General features: G+C 40.0%; 1 protein-coding gene across 1 annotated transcript in view; it reads left to right on the plus strand.

The window, feature by feature from the left end:
* Positions 1-21,324, plus strand: part of mgat5b (alpha-1,6-mannosylglycoprotein 6-beta-N-acetylglucosaminyltransferase B) — a 69,563-nt gene that overhangs the window by 19,295 nt on the left and 28,944 nt on the right. Inside the window, exons 4-8 of the mRNA XM_003454025.4 lie at positions 3,166-3,275; positions 5,332-5,405; positions 7,474-7,641; positions 9,023-9,187; positions 14,992-15,161. Coding sequence (XP_003454073.1) covers positions 3,166-3,275; positions 5,332-5,405; positions 7,474-7,641; positions 9,023-9,187; positions 14,992-15,161 — 687 coding nt within the window. The remainder of the gene's footprint in view (positions 1-3,165; positions 3,276-5,331; positions 5,406-7,473; positions 7,642-9,022; positions 9,188-14,991; positions 15,162-21,324) is intronic.

The raw sequence follows: 21,324 nt of genomic DNA on the forward strand, positions 1-21,324 counted from the left end.
CCTTTATCTACTAACACCGCTAACAAACCTAAAATGAGGACGTGGGCCCAGCTAGTGAAATGGGTTGCCAACTGCCAGTAAAACAGAAGAAGACGAAGAAGAAATTACATAATAGTCATGTTGTGAGACGACGCAGCATGTAACAGCAATAGATAAATATTTGAAAAGAAAAAGTAGTCAATCTGACCTGGGTCGTGAAGAGAATTCTGACTCAGATGAACGCCTTAGCATGAATAGTAAATGGTAAATGGCCTGTATTTATATAGCGCCTTTCTAGTCCCTAAGGACCCCAAAGCGCTTTACATATCCAGTCATTCACCCATTCACGCACACATTCACACACTGGTGATCATAGTGGTCATAAAAAAAGCAAAAAAGGTGTACTGGGGACAAACCGAACTAATCCTGCTGTACCTGGTGCACGGAGAAAACTTATCAATATGCTTTTTGTGACATTTTTGTTTGGTGGGGTGCCGTATGATTTTTCTAATGTGAAATATGTGCCATGGCTCAAAAGGTTGGGAAACACTGGTCCAGAGCATATATGATAAGAGCAATCACATTGACCACGAGAACTACAGTCTTCCCACAGTAACCGCTCCTAACAATTTCAGGTCCTTTAGATTATTAAAGGCCCTTTTTCCAAACTGTGTTCTGACTTTGAGTTGGCTGTACTGGTTATGTATTTATACTCACATGTACACAGATAAGAAAAAGCCAGCCCAAGCAGAAATGTATAATTTAAAAAGCAATTGGTAAAAAGTCTGTGGGCATACCGAGAGACTGTCATGTAATTTCCACATTCAGTAATAAAACATAAAGCACAATGGTAGACACTGATCAGATGCATTCAGAAAGAATAGGTCAGTGTAATCCAAGGAATACTGGGAAAATAAAGTTGCAGAAATCAAGTATTTCCAAAGAAAGAAACTTAATTTAAGTTTCAGCTTGAACACAAGCTTTTCAGTGTGAATTTTAAATAAGAAATTCTGATCTATAATGATGCCTAAATATTTATACGTCGTAACCAATTCAATTTTAGTCCCCTGAGCTGTTTTCATGGTTTTGATGTAAGGGAGTTTGTGTGCAAACTTTTTGCCATTTAAAAATAAGATGAACTAGACTTTTATTTCTTCCTGCATTAAACATAAACTTTGAGTTAAATGCCACTAAACGACATCAAAGAGGCTGCAGACGTTTCAGGGTTTGTACTACTGAAGGGCATGAACAATAAATAACGGTGTGTTCTGCAGGTTGGGAAATATGGTGAAAAAGTTTTAAAACAAACTTGTTTACGGTGTTAACCATGTGTGTAAAAAGTCTTTCTGGCCTAAAGGTTTTCAGCAGCAAGACCAGGAGATAATCTGGGTGCACTTCAGCTTCTTGCAAACAAAATTACTCGTATGCTGAGGGGATGAAAGTGGTTGCTTAGAAAAAAACCCTCAAACTTTAAATTTAAGAAAAGGTCTTATTAGAATATTTTACATTTTTTCTTAACATGTAAAGATTTTACACTTATCCTTGTAAACACAGACCTGAGGATTTCCTTTGTGTATTAAATTCTGTATACCTTTGAGTTTTCATATAGTTGGTTGGATAAGAGATTATAAGACATAATTCAGGGGACATTGCAGATTACGACATCTGACATTTCTTTTTAATAAAATGTTTTATACATCAGCTGAAAATCAAAATAGTTAATGTTGGAGCTGCAAAAGTTAGTAACATGTATCACGATTTATAGAAATGTACACACAGGTTCATAACAACTTACCGAATGCTCAAACGCACAGTACATAACTGACTACCTATGAATTTTAGACATCTTTAAAAAAGCGTTTTTTCAAATATCAGCAGAAACTCATTGATTTTTATTCTGAGGCATACCGGGGTTTCTCACAAGAGTATTTTATAATTCATCGCATAAATTCTTTAACAATTAATGGGGGCATTCCCAAGGTGTTAGAGCAAATGTTAAAACCTTTGCTTTTTTCCTTTAAAGACTTCTACTAAGATGTACATCAGCAAAACTTAAAATATATTTATGTATACTTACTTTGGTACTTAGTTTTTTTACTCATTTTGGCATACTTTGAAAAAAAAAAAGGGTTTTAACCTTATAATTCAGTAGCATGTAGCAGCACCTTATGCAGTAATAACTTTAACTGATTGTTTTCTGCATGACTGAAAGTTGCTTTACTTTGTTGAGGTTTGCAGGGATTTATTAATGCACAGCTCTCTTGTCTCTCTTCCCAGAGCATTTTAATCAGGTTCTGGTCTGGATTTTAACCGGGCCATTGCAACAACCTCATTCTTTTCTTTTTTAGCCTTTCTCTGCTTGACAGCTGGTATGAGGTTATGTCTGTCCAAAGGACGTTATTGAAAAAGGCTTGTAGCTGGCTGAAATGCAAATTTGCAAACCTAAAGTGTGCTGCCATGTTCTTCTTAGAGATGACAGCCTTTCTCCTTCCAACCAACCTAGTTTTTCATAGAGCAATGAATTCTGTGAAAAAATTTCTTTTTCACATTTCTGTAGCCTCTGGGTTGAAATGAAAGGTCCTGGATGTTGCAAAGTTCCTGAAACTCCCCTGTTGGACTCCTCTGGGTTTTTTTATGCATTTAGTTTGGTTTGTTTTCTCGTGCCACAAAATTATGGTAACTTAAAACTGTGATATTGCATAATGTTGCCGATTTCGGACTCTTCTTTTGTCTTCATCCTATTTGTTCTTTAGTTCATCCACTGCATCGTCTTCTCCATTGTAAATATTGGTCCCTGATCCTTTCGCCAGCAGCTTTTAGGCCACAGAGGTCAATTGGAGTGAAACACATTTGCTAACAACCTAATTGTCTTCTGCTTTTATTTCCCCAACGGACCCGCTTTAATATGCAGAGTTACTATATTATCCCAGCAAATAAATGATCTGTCAGTGTTTTAAAAGCTTTTTCGATTTCACGCCTCAAGATCTAGATAATTAACATTTCTTCTTCTGGTTCACGCTTACTGCGAAGAGTGGGAAAACAACAAACACTTCTGAATGGAAGGAAGCTGTTACAGAAATATAGCGCTGTCTTTCACTGACAGGCCTGTTTGTGGTTCACATTTAAGATATTTCGGGTCTTTACAGAGTGTTTGTGTGTGTTTTTGTGTTTCATATGCTTGATTAGGATCCAGCCCATTGGTCTAGTGGAGCGAATTCAGGCCATAGCCCAGAACATGTCTGACATGGCAGTTAGAGTGGAGCAGATCCTGCAGCGCAGCATGGCCAATAACAGAGGTATGATTTAAAATGCACACACAAACACACACACACACGAAGAAAACAAATACAGCCCTTCTGATGAATCTTCCCGTCAATCTCCAATCCATCTAATCCCAGAGACACCTTTCCTGCTGCCCACATACTGTAAGCCAAACTGTCAAGTTTGGATCCAGTTTAGCACTTGGCTGCACAATTTATGTCTAACATCCACTCGCTCGTTGGTCATATTGAACATGATAGACATTATTCACAGAACATTACCCTGGAGAATAGCAATCCAAACATGCAATATCAAAACGACACAACTGCAGGACATCTAAATCACAAAGATGAATTGCTGCCTCGTTAATGGGATCCGGGTCTTGTCAAGCTTTCTTTATTGCCCTTCATTCTCAGTTACTTTATTGGGAAAAGAATAGAAATCAGCGTGATTTAATTCACAGCTCAGTTCCTCCTCTGTACCCCCACCTTGCACTTGACTGAAAACAATTCAACACGACGTCCGATTAAAATACGCCAGATCATTTTTCTGTTGACATAATGGGCGATATCACTCAAGTGGGGCTGATCTAGTTACCTTTGGTTACAGCTGAATGGCAGTGGCACTTTTCTTTGTGAGAGGTCTGTTGTTATCATGCTAATCAGTAAGAGTAGCTGGCAATTATTTGTCATCCATTCTGCTCTTTGATGCTCGGCAGGTGCTGGTGGAGGAACTGCTGCAACTTTTTTTTAATTAGGCTTACTAGTGCTGGGGTTTAAGACGGGAAAGAGGAAGGGGAGAGATACTCAATGCAACAGGAAGGGGCAAGAGGGGAAAAGGGAAGCAGGATGGTGGTGGGGGCAGATTCCAATTTTTATGAATCACACTAATGCAATCTATCTATAGTAAATCCAGTGAGCTGGCTGGTGAAGAGATTTTGGCCATTTAGCAGGGGACTACGAGCTTTTACAGGAGCTTGTCTGTTATCTGCCTTTCTCTCTAATTTATCTCCGTTCATCCCAAGGGCTGGAGAATTTACGGTATGCTTTAATACAAAAAATAAACAGACTTGAAGCCCAGAGGAAAGACTATAGACTATAGATCATGTGCTAGTCTTATCCTCATTTCAATGCAGCTGGGCTTTGTGCAGCTATATAAAATCTATTTTTAAGAAAATCTAATATATTGACAGGATTTCTAAAAACACTTGAAAGAAATATAAAGATTTTACTTTGGTTGACTGAAAACCGTTGAAATTTTGGTTGGACATTACCATCATGCTTCTCTTATCCTCCTCTACACTATATGGACAAAAGAACTGGGCCACCTACACATTACACCTACATGAGCTGCTCAGCCATGGAAAATGGTGCCATGAACCTCCCAGTGCTCAGTTTTTGTGCTGACGTTAATGCTCGAGTAGGTTTCAAGTTCTGCGGTTATTGAATCAGCAGAAGGCGATGACTTTTACGCACTATGAGCCTCAGAACTCGACCTCCCTGCTCTGTAACTTTACATGGTATGCCACTTTGTGTCTGAGTTTCTGTGATTTCTAATAATAATACCACTTGCATGTGTTTGTGGAAAATCTTGGAGTGACAAAATTTCACAAACTGACTTGTTACAATGGCGGCGTCCTATTACTGTAGCACGCTCAAATACAGTGAATGCCTCAGGACTCTTTTTGTAAATGTAAACAGTCGCAGCAGATGGCTGCTACTCCCGGAGCTTGATTCTGCTGGAGGTTTCTTCCTGTTAAAAAGGAGGTTTTCCTTCCCACTGTCACCAAGTGCTTGCTCATTGATTTTGGGGGTTTTCTGTCTATTTTTGTGAGGTCTTTACCTTACAATATAAAGCACTTTGAGACCACTTGGCTCTATATAAATAAAACTGGCTGCATGTCTGGGTGCCAATGAGACTAAAAACCCCTAGTATATGTGTTAGGCTTTGTGTGGCAATATACAGCGTGAAAAAACCCCTCAACAATGCAGCTTTTCTTTGTTGATTAATGCTGGTGTCTGATGTGTGTGGTTTTTTGTCAGAGTGTGTTTAAGCACTGATAAATACCCTGCTTTTTTTTCTTTTCTCCAGTTAGGGACGGAGCATTCGGACAGTGCGAGATTCCTAAAGATCCCCGTTATCCAGACTGCCCCAGTAAGATGGATGTAAGTCTTTATATCTCACTTAAGTCCAAACACAGAGAGCAATCATCCATTTGTCGTGTCTTGGCGTTTCACCTTGGTGCAAGCCAATATAAATCTGCTCTATTAAGATAAGGGAATGTTTAACCTTCAAGCGACCACGCTATTTTAGTGTCTAAAGTGAGGTCCTATAGAACACTACAGAGACCTTTTATTTAATGGCTCTATTTAAAGCTGTAATACACATATTGATTTCCTCTATGATAGATATTCAAAAATGTCCTACTATAATTACGGTTTACAACCAATTTATGCCAAAAGGAGTTAAGAATACAAATTATAAAAACAAAATGTCTTTGCTTATATAACACTGGAAAAAAAACACTTTAAAATTTAAGGTATTTAAAGTGTGTGTGAAATGTATTTTATAGTATGCTTATATTGTTTTACCAGCAAAATTTATAAAACCTGTGACTTTCTAATAAAATAACGATCATAGTTGATACATACATGCTTCGTTTTACTTTACATACTTGTAGATCTTTAATATTTAAAAGATTTTATGATTAAATATCCAAAAATATGTAAGTTACAATGAGCTGTTTTCATTAACAACCACTTCTTTGCATTTTCTTCACTACAACAGTTTTTGTTAAAGAAAGTGTGGGGGGAAAAAAATGAAAGGCTGTAGGAGACCTCAATTGAAAACTCAAAGTAGGAAACATTTTTTTATGACTGAAAACATCACAATATGTAAAAAAGCTATAAAAAAAACCCCATTTGGCCACGTGAAGGTTAAAGACTCTTAGCTGAAAACTGGGTTGTCTAAGCAAACAGCAGACTATAAAAAAAGATGAGTAAACAGAGTTTCATAATTGCAGTTTGGGAAAAAAATACACTGTTTAAAAAAAACAGGTTGGGTAAAGAAAATAAAAAGTCATTGTGCTTTATGAACAACTATGCTTGTTCAGTATGCTGCTGTAGCAACGAAATGTGCTAGTATAGCTGTGTACCACACTTGTATATAGAGAAAATAGTTATTTGTATGTATTAAGCAGACCTTCATTCATCATCAGTAATATGCCATATGGACATATTTAACATACACTATGTGACAAAAGTACTAGGCCACCTGGAGGAGCTCCTCGGTCAGGAAAATCCATGCCACGAAGCTCCTGGTGTAAATTTTTTTGTTCTGACGTTAATGCCAGAAGAAGTATGGAACGCTGCATTTACTGAGTCAGCAGAAAAAAAACGATCTTTGGGACAGAGTTCAGTTGAGTTCAGTAACTGCAGCCTACTGTAGAGAACACTGGACTGGAAAAGTTTCGTTGAGTCAGACTTCTAAAACTTTTTTCTTTTTCCTGAGTTAACAGCATCCTAAACATGTTTCATAACGGGGATCATTAAATTATTTAATCTAAGATTAATTAGACTATCCATCCAACCATTCTCTTCCTCTCATCCTTATCAGGGTCACGTGGGGGCTGGAGCCCAGCTACCATAGGGTGAGAGGTGGGGTACACCCTGGACAGGTTGCTAATATGACGCAAAGCCAATCAGACTAATTTAACTCAAAAAAGTGGCATCATGTTGAAGCAGACCCCACTGATAAACAGCAAAAGCCACACTCCCATGGTGATATACGACATTATGTATTTATTTAACCATCAATATCTTTGGAAATTTTTATTGTTTTGTATTTAATGCGGACAGCTGATCACCTTATGTGGTCAGTATGCTTTCGTCTGAACTGGCCTGACAGAAATGTCTATTCCTGTTACGAGACGGTGATTCTTGGCCAAAGTCATAAGTATTTCCACATGTTATCTTTTTCTTTATAACATGCTTTTACTCAGGTTTTTGTTTTTTTAGAAAAACATTTTTGAGCTTGTGGTAATGCAAAAACAATAATAATGTGATAATAATGTTGACAAGAGGCCTTCTTCAGGTCGAGCAGAACGTGAAGGACAATTTACGAAAACTGAATTCTGTAACAGCTTTTTATGTTGGTGGTGTATTTGTGGGACCTTATTTTTGCAAAGCTTGGTCCAGTATGTCTTAAGTATTCAACCCCAACTTTTCTTTCCAGTGGATGCGTGCTCGTTGGACCTCGGACCCTTGCTACGCCTTTTACGGTGTTGACGGCTCTGACTGCTCCTTCCTCATCTACCTGAGTGAGGTGGAGTGGTTCTGCCCCCCACTGGCCTGGAGGAATCAGACCACTACACCTACCTTAAAGCCTCCCCCCAAGAGACAGGTGATATAAGATTTTCACATCATTTCTTCCAATTGCTTCTGACCTTCTGGTAGCTGAACAATAACTTGGAACAGAGAGCAAAGTGACAGTGATTTAGGGGCTAAACATTCGCCCACTATGGCCGAGCAATGTACAAGAGCTGGGAGCTTTTTTGCAGAATAAAGGAGAATTCCTGTTGCTGAACTAAGGAATCTTGCTGTGTTGTTTTCACGTCTGTGCATTGATGAAGAAGAACTCAAGAGGGTGGGGGAGTGCAGTGCTTTTAAAGTCGAAATTCTCACCGGCAGGTCAAAAAAGGGGCTGATGCTCCCCTGAGGAAGCACATGGTAATCTGCACTCACATGAAACGCCACCTGTGGTGTCGATCTCAAAGTTATCGTAAGCCTGAAATTGGCAAAAATATAAGAAAATACGTGAAATTGGCAAATAAAAAATAATGGTGTGAAATGGTGAGCAGTGCGCGCTGCGATGTTCGAGGATTCAGTGGCCATATTTGTTAAGTTCCCCGCGGAGGAGAATAAGCAGCTGTAAATTATCGCTGAGAGGGTGCTAGGTGTCGCTCCCAGTTTTCACTGCTGTTTGCTTTCCTGCCTCATTTGATTTTTATTTTCGGCATCAACACGCGATGCGCTGAGCTTACAATCACTCTGCTAGGTCTACCCATCCGTTCGCCCCCGTCCTCTCCCCCGTGTCTCTCCCCAGAGTAATGCACTGCCAGCATGATGGGCCCTGACATGAAGTCTTTCTGCAGCTCTGCCTTCTGCTGTAATTGCCAGCCGGTACTCACTGGGAATACTCCCAAAGCGTCCCTTCAGTGCTCTGCATCTTGTTTTGCTGTACACAAGTTGCTCTTGAGAGCAATAATCCACCTGTATTGAGAGAAGACAGTGCAGCTCTATGTATTTTCTTCCTTTTATAGTATATGTGTGTTAGGGAGAGACAGTTTGGGTTTGTGGTTATCAGCTTATTCTCATGCAGTCTCTCCTTCGATTAATAATCCCATACTGGTTAAGCCTTATGATGCAGTGATTAGAGTGGGTAAAAGAGGAAAGTCTGGGAATCTCTCAGCTGTCCTATCCAAGGAGTCTACCTCAGGGTGACAGTGGATAACAAGACACTGCACACTATTTGTCCCCTATAGATTTTAAACTGCTTTCAATGAAAACAGCTTTATTTGTTAAGAAAAAACAGCCATTATAATGTTTAATTTTTTTCTAATATCTCTCACCCGTTCATCTCAATACCAGCATATTCCCTATTTTCTGGTGTAAAATTCAGTAAGGAATTATTACAACAAAAGAATGAAATTAATTATTGGCTGATGAAAAGCCACATCTAATTTTCCTTACATTTCTGATACCTTTCCTCTCCTGTCATCCAGGCTGTTTTTCAGTCTGACATCGGGGCTCTGCTGGAGCAGGTGGGCACCGGGAAGGAATCTTTGAGCTTCATGAAGAGACGCATACGCAGGCTGGCAGCGCAGTGGGCCTCCGCTGCTCGGCGGCTGGATGACAAGCTTCGCAACCACTGGAGAGAGCAAAAAAGGGTGAATATGAGAGATCTTCACACACAAATGCTTCTGCGCACACTGGAGGAAAAGTGTGCGCAGAAGGAGAAGTAGTCCGTGATGCGGTTTCCTCTTTTCAAAGTGTTTTGACAGCAACATACAGCAGATGAGTGCTCTGAATAAAACCGTTTATCTACAGTTTTTTCCCTTGTTATTTATTTTTTTCCTGTCTTCTAAGTCTGGAAACATATTCCTCAGTTTCTAATTTGATGTAAATCCATCTGGTTAGGCACTGAGGGGAAAAAACTCTCAGCACAGAATGTTTCTACTTTAACAAACTTGCCCACACACCAAACTAAGTTACCATCAACCGTGACATTGAGATGAACTTTCATGTTCTTCTTAATCTTTGCCTGCTTGTTGTGAATTACATTATGCTGAGGTACAGACATGAACAGATGCTGGCTCAGAGTAACTCCTGAGAGGCTTTTGTGCACTTTCACCTCTGACAGCTGCATTTCCACCAAGTGTCAAGAGATGTCCAGTGAAAAAGCAGTGGCATCAGTGCATGGCGTATTTTGGCGAGAATTTAGATGATACATTTGGGAATAAAAAGTGTAATTATGGCATAAAATAACAATGTGTCATGCAGAGCACCCACAAGATACAGCCATGGCAGATTTCCCCACCTCTAGACTTTTATCTGAATTGCTGAGGTGTCAGCCGTTTCACATCTTGATGACGCATTGATTAGCAGTGTTGAACCTTCTGTTGCTGCCTCTGGGGTCCCAGCAGTCTGCTTTGCCTTAGGCTGCTCATATGTTTTTGGTTCAGAACACAGGAGTAAAAAAAACACACCAAAACAAAAAAACCCCACTGTTTTTAACCACTACAACCAATAGTTGAAAATTCACTTTAGACTAATGCAAAAACACACTTTTTGAAATATGAACTGTTTGTTCTGTTCTTAATTGTTTTCATTTAATGATTTATTTATTTGTTTATTTATTTGTGGGGGGGGGGTCAATTCTGATGCTAATATGAGCACAATAATAGTAAAGTAATGCCAATTCAATATCATACCATAAACTGTATATCAAAGATGGACTGCATACAGGATAAATCAAGCCATAAACCTACTTTTTCTCCAAACGCCACCAGATGGCAATAGCTTTGGTTTTTTGGAGCCAGGTGCCACCGCGTTTACATAAAAGTGTAGTGCTAAATTCTCTGCTATTATGTAAAGCTTGGTTAGAAAGGTACTTGCATAGATTGTAGGGGTGCATTACACAGGTCCATTCTAACTAGTGCTAAGTGCTATTCTAATGAAATAACTTCTCTCACCAAAAATAGACCATGGCCTTCTTGCACAGTCTCTAAGGAAACATGGTTGAAACCGTGACATCATCTCCCTGGTCAAAACTGGCCAGTGAATCGTAAACAGACCGATACTGACATTGTTTCCACATGGAACAGAGGTCCAGTCACATCTTATTATTGTAATGAAGGACTTAAATGTCTGAACTAATTTGGTTTGTACATAAATATAGTCATATGTGATTATAGCCATACAATTACACATCCTCTCCACGTACCATATGGCAAGTTACGTGCCGTGCATGTTCGTGTGGAGCATTTTATTAAGAAGCTACAGTGTCATTATATGTGCCTTGCTTCTCATTATGCTGCTACTGTAGTCCAGATCTCAGTTTCACAAGCTATTTTTACTGAGATGGATGTAGGCCGTTCTCCCAAAACTTTTCTGTAGTTAAAATGAAACGTGACGACTGAAAGAAATTCAGAATTGCTGAATTCTGTCTTTTGCAAATGAACTCACATTATCCTGGCATTATATTATGTGTGTGTGTATTTGCGTTGCTATCATCAGCCAGTTTTCAACTGAATAAATCAAATTTCTCTCTGTTAATAGGATTGCGCTCTTCCCAAATGCCAGCTTCTTTTTCCCCCACTGGGAAAAGAGAGCTTTGTTTACTGTAATGGTCTGTGTGACAGTAATAGTTACTGTCCATTAACCAGACCCTGCAAGCTTGGCTTCCTTTGCTGAAACACTGAGAGCTGTTGAGCAAACAGAAATACACTGATTTGTGTGAAATAGAGATCTTTATAGAGTGTACCGGGCCAGCCTGTCCAGTTTTCTGATGCCTTTACTGTTTCGCTGTACTCTGGCTTTTAGTGTTTGAGTGAAAAACTTGTCCTCACCTCCTACTTTATCGTTCAGTAGGTATGACTCGGCATTCATGTGATACTTTAGTAAGTCATGAGTAACTGCTGGTTAGTCTTTTGTGTTCGTTTATAGTCTAACTAGAAGCAAAAAACAATTATTTTTTATCTTGATTTAAATGTAAGGAACTGTATGCATTGCAATTGCATGTTCTTTTAGGTTGTGGGAACTGAAATCTGAGTCATTCTTTGGCAAGAAGTTAGAAATCGTGTCTGATATTTTTGGTTTGTTGATATTGTTGAATTAATCTGTTCAAATACAGTTAATCTGCCTCTGAGTGGACTGGACACAGAATCATCTTCAGATAAAACATTAACATCAGCATCCTGTCAGAACAGATGGTCACACTGGACTAGAGACTAACCCGCTATACAACAACAAGTAACATTAGCTTTGAGTCTGCGTCTCTTTCTTATCTAACTTGACTTGACACATGAATTCATGTCTTGATTTGCACCCATGCTTGATGAAAAAGTGGTGTCTTTGTTGTTTCAAAGACTGTTTACCTGCTCATTTGTATTTTTGCATATCAACCACTCACCTTTTGTTTGATTGTTTAACCCAATTCTACTTTATCCTAAGCCAAAGTCCTTGCAAAAGCTAGTGATGCCACTTGACAGTAAACTAGTAGTGCCTCTGGGCATGGTGAATAACTGTCAACATGGATAAAATAAGATAATAATAAAACAAACTTGACAGTCAAACAATACAATAAGAGTCTGGATCCTTTATTTATTGAAAGAGATTTACCCCAACTAAAGTCATTTGGATGATCTCTGTCAGCTGACGGAGGAATCTAAATCGCCTGCTGAGTCAGGCTGGATTCAGACAGTAACAGTAACGCCAAATTCCCTCAGAGATTAATACAGATGTATTCCAACAGTTAACACTTTAAAGCTTGTTTCCAGTAATGTGTCCGGGATCAGTTTTCAGTCGCCAGTAGTTCAGTCTTTCCGCACTTTTTCTTACCACTGCTCAAAAAGTCCTGACAGCAGATAGGGTCACACTGTGATCGAAGACGTGTGAGTGTGTCAATGTCTCACTGACGCACTCCCCATGATGATCCACCTCACGTTCCCCATGATGATTACTGGAATAGCTCCAGCACTAAAACACCATTGTTTCCTCCTAGCACCTCAGACCTGAGATATGGGGCCAGCACTCTCTAGGCAATAGAATGGTCAGCACAATCAGCTGATGAAGATTTGCCATTACCAATAGTGTAATGCAAAGAAAAACATCTATTAGACTTGTAAAATTTGAATGTGTAGGTTTTCAGTCATCCGGGTCATGGTAGGAACTTGGAAAGAAAGCAACTAGACTTCTTCAAGTCATTTAGATGTTTCACCTCTCGCCTGAGAGGCTCTGTCAGTTCTAGAACTGCAAGAAGCAAATACAAACAAGAAAAATCAACTTCATCAGATGATGAAGTAATTTTTAAAAAAGTCGATGAGAGCTGCTGCAACAGTTGACCCATTCAGCATAAACACCAAGGAAAAGAAGGATAACCCTTCTTCTTTCCAAGCTACATATTCATTGTATAAGACAAAGTTATCAATCACAGGCCCTATTAGTATCACTGTTTGATGTACACTTATTTATAGATATAAAACAACACATGCCAGTGGCCCTAAAATGCCACTGGACTAAAAATGTGTGATGTCACCATTTTTTGTTTGTTTTGAGATCAGCTGCTGCAAATGAATACGTGTGTGTGTGTGTGTGTGTGTGTATATATATATATATAGAGAGAGAGATATATAGATATAGAGATAGAGAGATATATATATATATATATATATATATATATATATATATATATGTATATGAGCGATATAGAGATAGAGATATATAGAGAGATAGATAATTCCCCAAGACTATCAAGACATTTTTAGCAAGCTTATATCATTATCTAAAGGGAGGATGTCATGATGGTGGATTGCCCCCTCACGGGAAGTTTGGTCTGGTTTCAAACCTGCTGGCCAGCTGGAGATTTGCTGTGTGGACTTTGCATGTTGTGTTTGTGTCTGTGCAAGTTCCCTCTGGGTATTCCAGCTTCCTCCCACAGTCCAGTTCAGTTAATTGGCGATTCAAGATTTGCCATGAGTGTGATTGGCTGTGTTTCTGTCTTAGCCTTCTGGTAGACTAGTGATATGTCCAGCGTGTACCCCGTGTCTCTCCCACAGTCAGCTAGGATAGGCTCCAGCCCTCCTGCAACCCTGACTTGGATAAATCAGGAAAAACGAACAGATTCATAGCCTTTTCTAAATAAACTTTAACTTCACAGTTTTACCAGTTTAATCTAATAAAAAACCTTCTCCAGAGAAAAGTTTTAAATCGAAATTTTTTTAACCTACACGTTATACATTTACCACCATCATCACTGTTATGGAAAACTCAACAAATTTCAATTCAGAAGTAAAAATGCTTTGCTGTTTGTTCTGGATGCTCGGTAAGAGATCAGCAGCCCGATCACAGTGTTTGTGCCCACACACTGTTTTTGATCACCCCTGAATGTGATGCTTCTGTCTAGACCAAACCATTCCTCTCTTTAAAAGCATTATCATAACCTCAGCGAAGCCCTATCTATTAAAAAAAAGAAGATTTATAATATTTTTTCAAAGGATCTATTCTTCTTTCGGTTATTATTGAACATATGCTGATAATCACTATGTCCTGTTTATGTACTTGGTTATTTTATTCTTTCAATGTTTGTGCAAATTATAAAATTAACCCTCCCTACACCACCCACCCCTGCCCTCACACCAAACTGAGATCTTTTGTTTGTTTTGTTTTTTATTCCCTACCACAATTCGCACTGTTGTTGCGGCAGTGATTTCAGATCTGATATGTGTGGCTCATGTGTGGGTACAGCTCTGCATGCTAAACAGTTTCGAGGCTCAAGCTGTTTTGTGTTAGCAGTGTAGGAGACAAATGAATCTGCGAACTGAACTAAGCAATCCTTGCAATGTGTAAATTTACTTAGCTGGCATATGTGTGATCTACTGTGAATCTTTTTTTTTAAAAGGTTTTTCAAAACACGTGTGATGGAGAAATAAAAAAAAAAAAAGAAAAGAAAAGTATATACTGCCATCTGTTGAAAATATTTAATACCCTGGGAAAGCTATGCTTCCTGGTAAACCGTTTTAAAAGTCGTGCATCGTTGTGCATATGAATTATCCTCGCACAGGTCAGTTTTTATCTCGGCTTCATGCAGAGTTGAATGAATTGGTTGCCTAGTGTGAAAACGCAGCAAGTCTGCTTTTTCGTTCTTTTTTTCCCTCATTCATTACATATTCAGTATTTAAAATGTAACCTCACTGATCCATGCCTAATATCTGGATACATTTATATGTGAAATTTCGAAACACCTTGGAAAATTGCCCTCTCAATTGCTTTCAGTTATTCCCCATGCAGTGCAGATTGTCTGAATAGCAAAAGTTGAAATTGATGGGGGCCAAAAAAATAAATAAATCCCCAGTTCCCTACTGTAACAGAACTGAAACACTGCACGCACTGCATTAAAAAAACATTGTGCTGTGGTGCACTCAACTCCATTCCTCTCTTGCCTTGACTCTTCTCCTCTACCTTCTGCATTCAGATTCTCGTCCACGTGGGTTTTCTGACAGAGGAGTCTGGGGATGTATTCAGTCCCAAGGTGCTGAAGGGAGGTCCTTTGGGTGAGATGGTGCAATGGGCCGACATTCTCACAGCCCTTCACGTGCTGGGACACAACCTCAAGATCTCGTTTTCTCTCAAGGAGCTGCATGGGTAAGTTAATATAAACCTTGCATACAACACACAGATAAAATTTTATGTGAGGGTATCTGTGCGGGAGTTGTATGCTCTTTCATAACAGCAACAAAACAAAACAACACAAAAAGTGAATGAAAATGCTTTGTTGTTCGTTCTAGATGCTCTGTGAGCCATCGGCAGCCCGATCCCAGTGCTGTTGCCCACACACTGTTTTCGATCACCTTTGGCCACACACAGATAAGCTATCTCCTCCTGCTGCAGAGTGCTGTTTCAGCCTGAGGGCTTGACAGCATCTCTACAGCTTGTGCACCTCCTTCCTGCCGCAGCTCACTGACTCCTGAGTGATAACGGGCTCGTCACTCGCCGCACAGACATAAGGGCCTATGACAGAAGACGTGCAGACGTGTACACACAGCGTGTCTCGCAGTCAGGCTGGTGAACTGGTTTTATCTAAAAGCAACACTATTGATTGCCACGGCGATGAGGTGTAGTATGGAGAGTTCAGAAAGCAGACATGTCCAGTCCTGCCTGCTTGAACATTTACTCAGTGGTGTGGTGTTTTGGAGCTGCCCGGGCTTCACAGTGGCTGCTCAGGAAAATGACTGTGTACAAGTCTGGATTTGCTATTGCTGCTGCTTCTTCTTTTTTTTGGTGTGTGTTAACAGTGCAGTGGCTTGATGCCAGAGCAGACAGGCTGATGATGATATGCACTGGGTATCGAGCCATTGTTGTATGGAAGAGGCAACGGCACTGATGAGTTAGTGCAGCCCTTTCATCGTAAATTTCAGGCTGTGAAGAAAAGCCACTTTGAAAAGACTAGGGAGATCAGTGAGGTGGGAAAGCCGCTGTGGGAATGCTTCTGCTTTCCGTGCCATTATTTACCCCACTAATTGGTGTCATGGCGGCTTGAATCACCGCAGTCTCGTCTCCACTGGGAGCAGCATCAGAAATGTTTTCAAAATTGCATGAGTCCTGCAAGAGACTCACAAAGAGGCATTAGCTAGGGTTAGGGACGATTCTTTCAAACAGCTGAATATAGCTCGTACTTTGTGTGTCCAGTGTGTGCTTACAGTTTCTTTCTTCTTTTTTTAACTTTTACCATTTCAGTAATCAGCAAATGAAATGGTCAGTCATTGAGAAAAGATAATGGAGAACTGAAATTGGCGCTTCTTGGACGCAACTCCCCCAAATATAGCAATTTTTAGATCTCCCTCTCCATTTCCACAGCCTTTAAAAATTGGCCAGTTAATGACAGACGCCGAACATCCATCAATCCCTTTCTGTTGCGATTAATGAACAGAAAAGGAGAACATTTCTCTCCATCCCGTACTTTTACTCTCCCACACGCTATTAAATTGACAGATCGTTATGTGGGTTGCGCTCCCACAGATTCCCTCAGGCATGGATCTATTTACATTTCCTACTCTCCTCTTTTCCACCCAAAGAGCTTAATATCACTGGATGGCCTGCTGTGGTGCTTATGTGGACAGGCCTGTTGCATATGTTCAGGGCTCTCTCTGATAGGCATATTAGCCATTCAGTTACAGTGGGAAGCCTGCTTTTGGTTCGTATCACACAACTGATTAGCAACATCCGTGCTCTCTGGTGGCTTCATTGTGTGGCGACGTTGGCTGGCATCTTCCATTTACTGGCCTGCTCAGACAAATCAATTATCCTCACATGGTACATTTTTAGGCAGACGCTTGTTTACTTTCCCTGCAGATGCTCCATTGAGGTCTTTTTCTTTTGTGCTGAAAGATGCACTGATCACTCCTTCTTGAGAGTAGATGCTGAATTAATAAATATATATAGACTGTAATTATTCCATCTTTTTTATCTGTTGTTTTTTTATTCTTGACTACCTGGAAATTATAACTTTGAAAACCTGCTTCTGTAATGATAAGTATTCTGTCTCTTAATGTTTATCCAAGAAGATGGGAGAACAACAGATGGCACAGGCGTTCATAATTATCATCTAGACTTTATCAGGTGGCAGGGGTGCGTGTCATCCTAACGATATTTTTACCTGGGTCTCTTGGCAGCACAAGAAAGCCTTTTCCAGTGTGGCATCATCAGCACTTCCCGTTAGTGTGACTGAAACATCTCAAATATCACATGGTTTGTGCACATATCCTTTCACAGCTTTGACGATCACAATTTTCATGTGTAGTTTTGAGTCAACGTTAGCAGGTTGCTCGTAGTGCTAATTGGTAAATTTTCAAAACACTTTTTGTCACTATTAGAATGTTAGCATGCTAATGTTAGCATTTAGCTAACATTAGCTACCTTAACATTAGCTAACATTAGCCCTTTATCCAATTTAGAAGCATCTATTAACCTAGCCTAGCATTCTAGTCTTTCACAGGAAGTTGGAGTAGCCACAGAGTACAAAAAACACACACATGCACATCTATACAAAGACATAAGAGAAAGTGGCAGCATAAGGAGTCAGTTTTAAGATAAGATCTAAAGCACTTTGGGTAAACTTAAATGTGCTACAGGCTACAAATAAAAGGTGTGACTGTCAATACACCAAGGTCCAGTTATTTTTGCAAGCCTTATCAGTTGGTCGCATTAAAAATGTTCTAACTGCACCCAAAGCACATTGAGGTAAACACAGTCCACATGATATAAAATACTTTGAAATGAAATGCAGAATTACATGCTGGAAGTGGTGAAATATAAAAATGTGGAGATTAATTCAAGACACGAGCCTTGATGCAGGAGGTTGTCTCATGAAAAGACGAGCAAAAGGCGTATCCATTTAAAGCGAGACAACTATTACTAAAAGAACAAGAGAAGAAATGCAGTCTCTGTCACTCTTCCTCCCCAGATTTGCTCTAATTGAGGTGGAGGCTGAAGTGGCCTTGACATGATTTCTGTCTGTAACATCGGCGCTTGTTGCGCACAGAGGGGAGGGCCCTACAGTAGCTTGCAGAGGCGCAAAGACAGCTGTCTCTTCTGCTTGGGGATCTCCCCTCATCTCCTCCCAGAGCGACACGGGTAATTAGCCTGCAACAGAGCATGGTGTCTAGGCACCTGAGGAGCTAGGAAACACAGGAGGGAAAGGGAAAAAAAAAACAGGGGAGACAACTACACACTGTCAGGTATAGAAATTTCTGTCAGCAGAGTGGAGAGGTAATGTAAGCAGACACTTCTATGAAACAGTGTTGTCATCCAGAGATAATCTGAAGAAAACCAATATTTCAGTGTGCTTTTTGAAAGAGACTCTCTGTCCTCCACCCACAGGATATACACCTCAGCTACAGCTACTGCCACACATCTCCTGTGACGATTCCTGACACACACTCTGTCCATCTCTTTCTGAAACAGTGTTGTTTGTTTGTTTTCTCAGGCTCTTCTGCTTTTTTTTTCATGCCAAGCATAGCCATTTCTAGATCAATTATGTCTAATCTGGATCTGTAGTGCACTTGACAGAGCCCATTAACACAACCGCCAGGTAATTTCACCCTGTTCCTGGCTGCAAACATGAAGACGTGCCTGAATTATGTGATTGCTAACCCTTTGAAATTATTTAACAAATGTCAAATTCAGGGTCAAATGTGTCTGTAATCCAGCAGCCTACCCCGAAAACTCGAATTAATGGCAGACGTGCGCGGGCATTCAGAAGTGTAAAATAAGAAAGTTGAAATCAAAGCGTTTTCGTCTCCGAAGCTCCGGCAAAGACCCCCTCCTCCTGTTACACTGCAAGTCTCAGGTTGTGCCTCTCCATAAGTGCTGATGCACTCTCACCCAGCAGCTTTCTGATTGATGTTTCTATGGTTTAGGATCAAAGGCAATACAGCAGCATTGTTAAAAATAGCCCGAGTAGACATCAGTGAGATAGCATCATAATGATTTGTCTTCGGTACAGGAAGGGAAATTAAAATAGCTCTTTTTTTTCCCCCAATGTGTGGCAACCATACTGAGATATTTCTTCATTTAGATTATGACAGAACCTTCAGTTTTTTAAGGTTCCTGTTTTGGTTTTGGGGGGCTTTTCATGCATTTGTGCTTACAACAGCTATGGCTGGAGGGTTTTTGTCCCAAACTCGCTGGGGCTCAAAGGAATTTGGCCTAAAGTCATTTCACACGGCACATTTTTGGTCATAACTTATAAATGTATATGATATTTGAACTTACATCTTATGCAGCAATTGTCAAACATAAGGCCCGTGGTCCAGAATCGGCCTGCCAAAGACTCCAATCTGGCCCAGTGGAAATTGTGAAGGATGGCATCGATTTGTGACTTCTACATGTGTTTTCATAAGTTTTACAGCTTGTCCTCCTGATAAAGTCCCTCATGGCCATTCATACTGCACTAAAGTAACTAAGTGATAGATAAACATTGAAATGTTTTTTCACTGTACACTCTTTTCTCTTTTTTTAATAGTTTGTCCACAATAAAAAAGAACATTTTCTATGAATTAACAAAAACCTCCAGCTACCAGAGCTTTTTCTGTTATTTTATTCATCTATTTCAGGCATATTTCCTCAATGTAGTAAAGCAGGATTTCTCTATTAGGTAGAAAAACTCGGACGTACTGTTGAAATTGCACCTCAGTGTAAAATGAATTTGACAACCCTGATCTAATGGGATAAAATCAGTAACTGATGGCAACTGATGCGGACAAGGTTAAATCAGTGCAACCTGCAGAGAAACAACGCCTTACAAACCCGAGCTGGTAATTCTCGTTACATATTTTCAATGAATTTTTTTAAAGGCCAAACCAGATTTAAACAGATTTTCCCACAGATTTTTATGTCCCTAGACATCCACGGCTGTTATCATTCTTGCAGCATGAGGACACTTTCAAGAAGAATAAGTCCGCTTGTGATTGTGACAGCTCAAAGTACTCCAAGAATAAAAAGTGTGGGTTTAAAAAGAAAAAGAAAAAATGGGGAGAAACCACAAGTGAGCTGCAGGATTTGGACTCAGCTGTTTTTTATTATTAATATTTTCCCCAGAAAAAAAACAGATGTTTAACAGTTTTATTGTTGCAGACTAGAATAGAAAATCACATTTATACATTCACACAGCTGTTCAACATGAATATGAGGAAAGTGTTTCTTATGTGCCGTGACAGCCGCCATATTTTCATTAGCCGTTTGAACATGAAGTTTGACTCAGACAGTGCACATCAAAGTGGCACATCAGCTGTTTATGATCATAACAGAAACAACATCTGAATATTTGTCCCCTCCTCCTGTCTCAAGTGGTGATTAGCATGCCAGACCCCATTCCCCTCTGCCAGGCCAGCTTTACAGAGAGAGTGGCCCATGTCATTCCCCTCACACTGTGAGCCATCTTTCCAGCTGCCCTGCAGCCCTCGGCAACCTCCTCGCTCGTAGGCTCGGCTCCTCATATGTGTCTGAAAATCTGCCTCAGCCAATTCCCCTCCCTGCTGGACATATGCACCCTTTAAGAAGTAGCACAATGTGACTGTGAAGTCTCTTTCCCTCGTTTGTTTCTCTGGCTCTCTTCCTTTCCCCAAACTGTTGATTTGTTATGGTGCCAGTGGCCAGCTGTGCAACAGAGAAATTGTGCCCAGTGGTGGTTGTCAAGAAGAGTAAATTTATGCAAGTCTTGCACCTTTGTTCTTCACTTTGCAGTGTTCCTTTTATGCCGTCCTTATCTCACAGCTTATTCCTGCTCTATGAAAGCTGAGTGGCCCATTAAAACCCAGATCTTCTTTGCAGTGCAGCTCCAATGCATTGTGTGTGTGCAAAACAATGTATGCAGAGCTTATTTTATCTCTTTTTTTTAAATGAAATTATCCTTATAATTTCATAGTTGTCCAGATGTGATCTATATCTTTGTGCATATTCCTTCATTATGATGAATGTGGCATGCAATTTTCTATAACTGCAACTGCATTTGAAGAATACTTCTATATTAGGAAGGCGTCACTGAGCATGCTCATGGATGTACCGACTGCTTATGAGGTGGAAACAAAATTGTGTTGAACAAAATCTAGTTTTATGTTGTGTTGTGTATGTTTGTGATGACAGTGGAGCTGTATATGATAGACCGCGGCTGCACAGACAGCACTTAGGGGGAATTCATCGGTGGCTTCGGTCTTTTCATGGGATTTGCTGCTAATCATAAAAAAAGATAAAACTAATGCCAGCCTTATCCTTTAATCTTGTGTGTGAAGGAGATAGAGAGAGTTGTTTG

The sequence above is a fragment of the Oreochromis niloticus genome, linkage group LG4, assembly GCF_001858045.2.
Source record: "Oreochromis niloticus isolate F11D_XX linkage group LG4, O_niloticus_UMD_NMBU, whole genome shotgun sequence".
Taxonomy (NCBI): Eukaryota; Metazoa; Chordata; class Actinopteri; order Cichliformes; family Cichlidae; genus Oreochromis; species Oreochromis niloticus.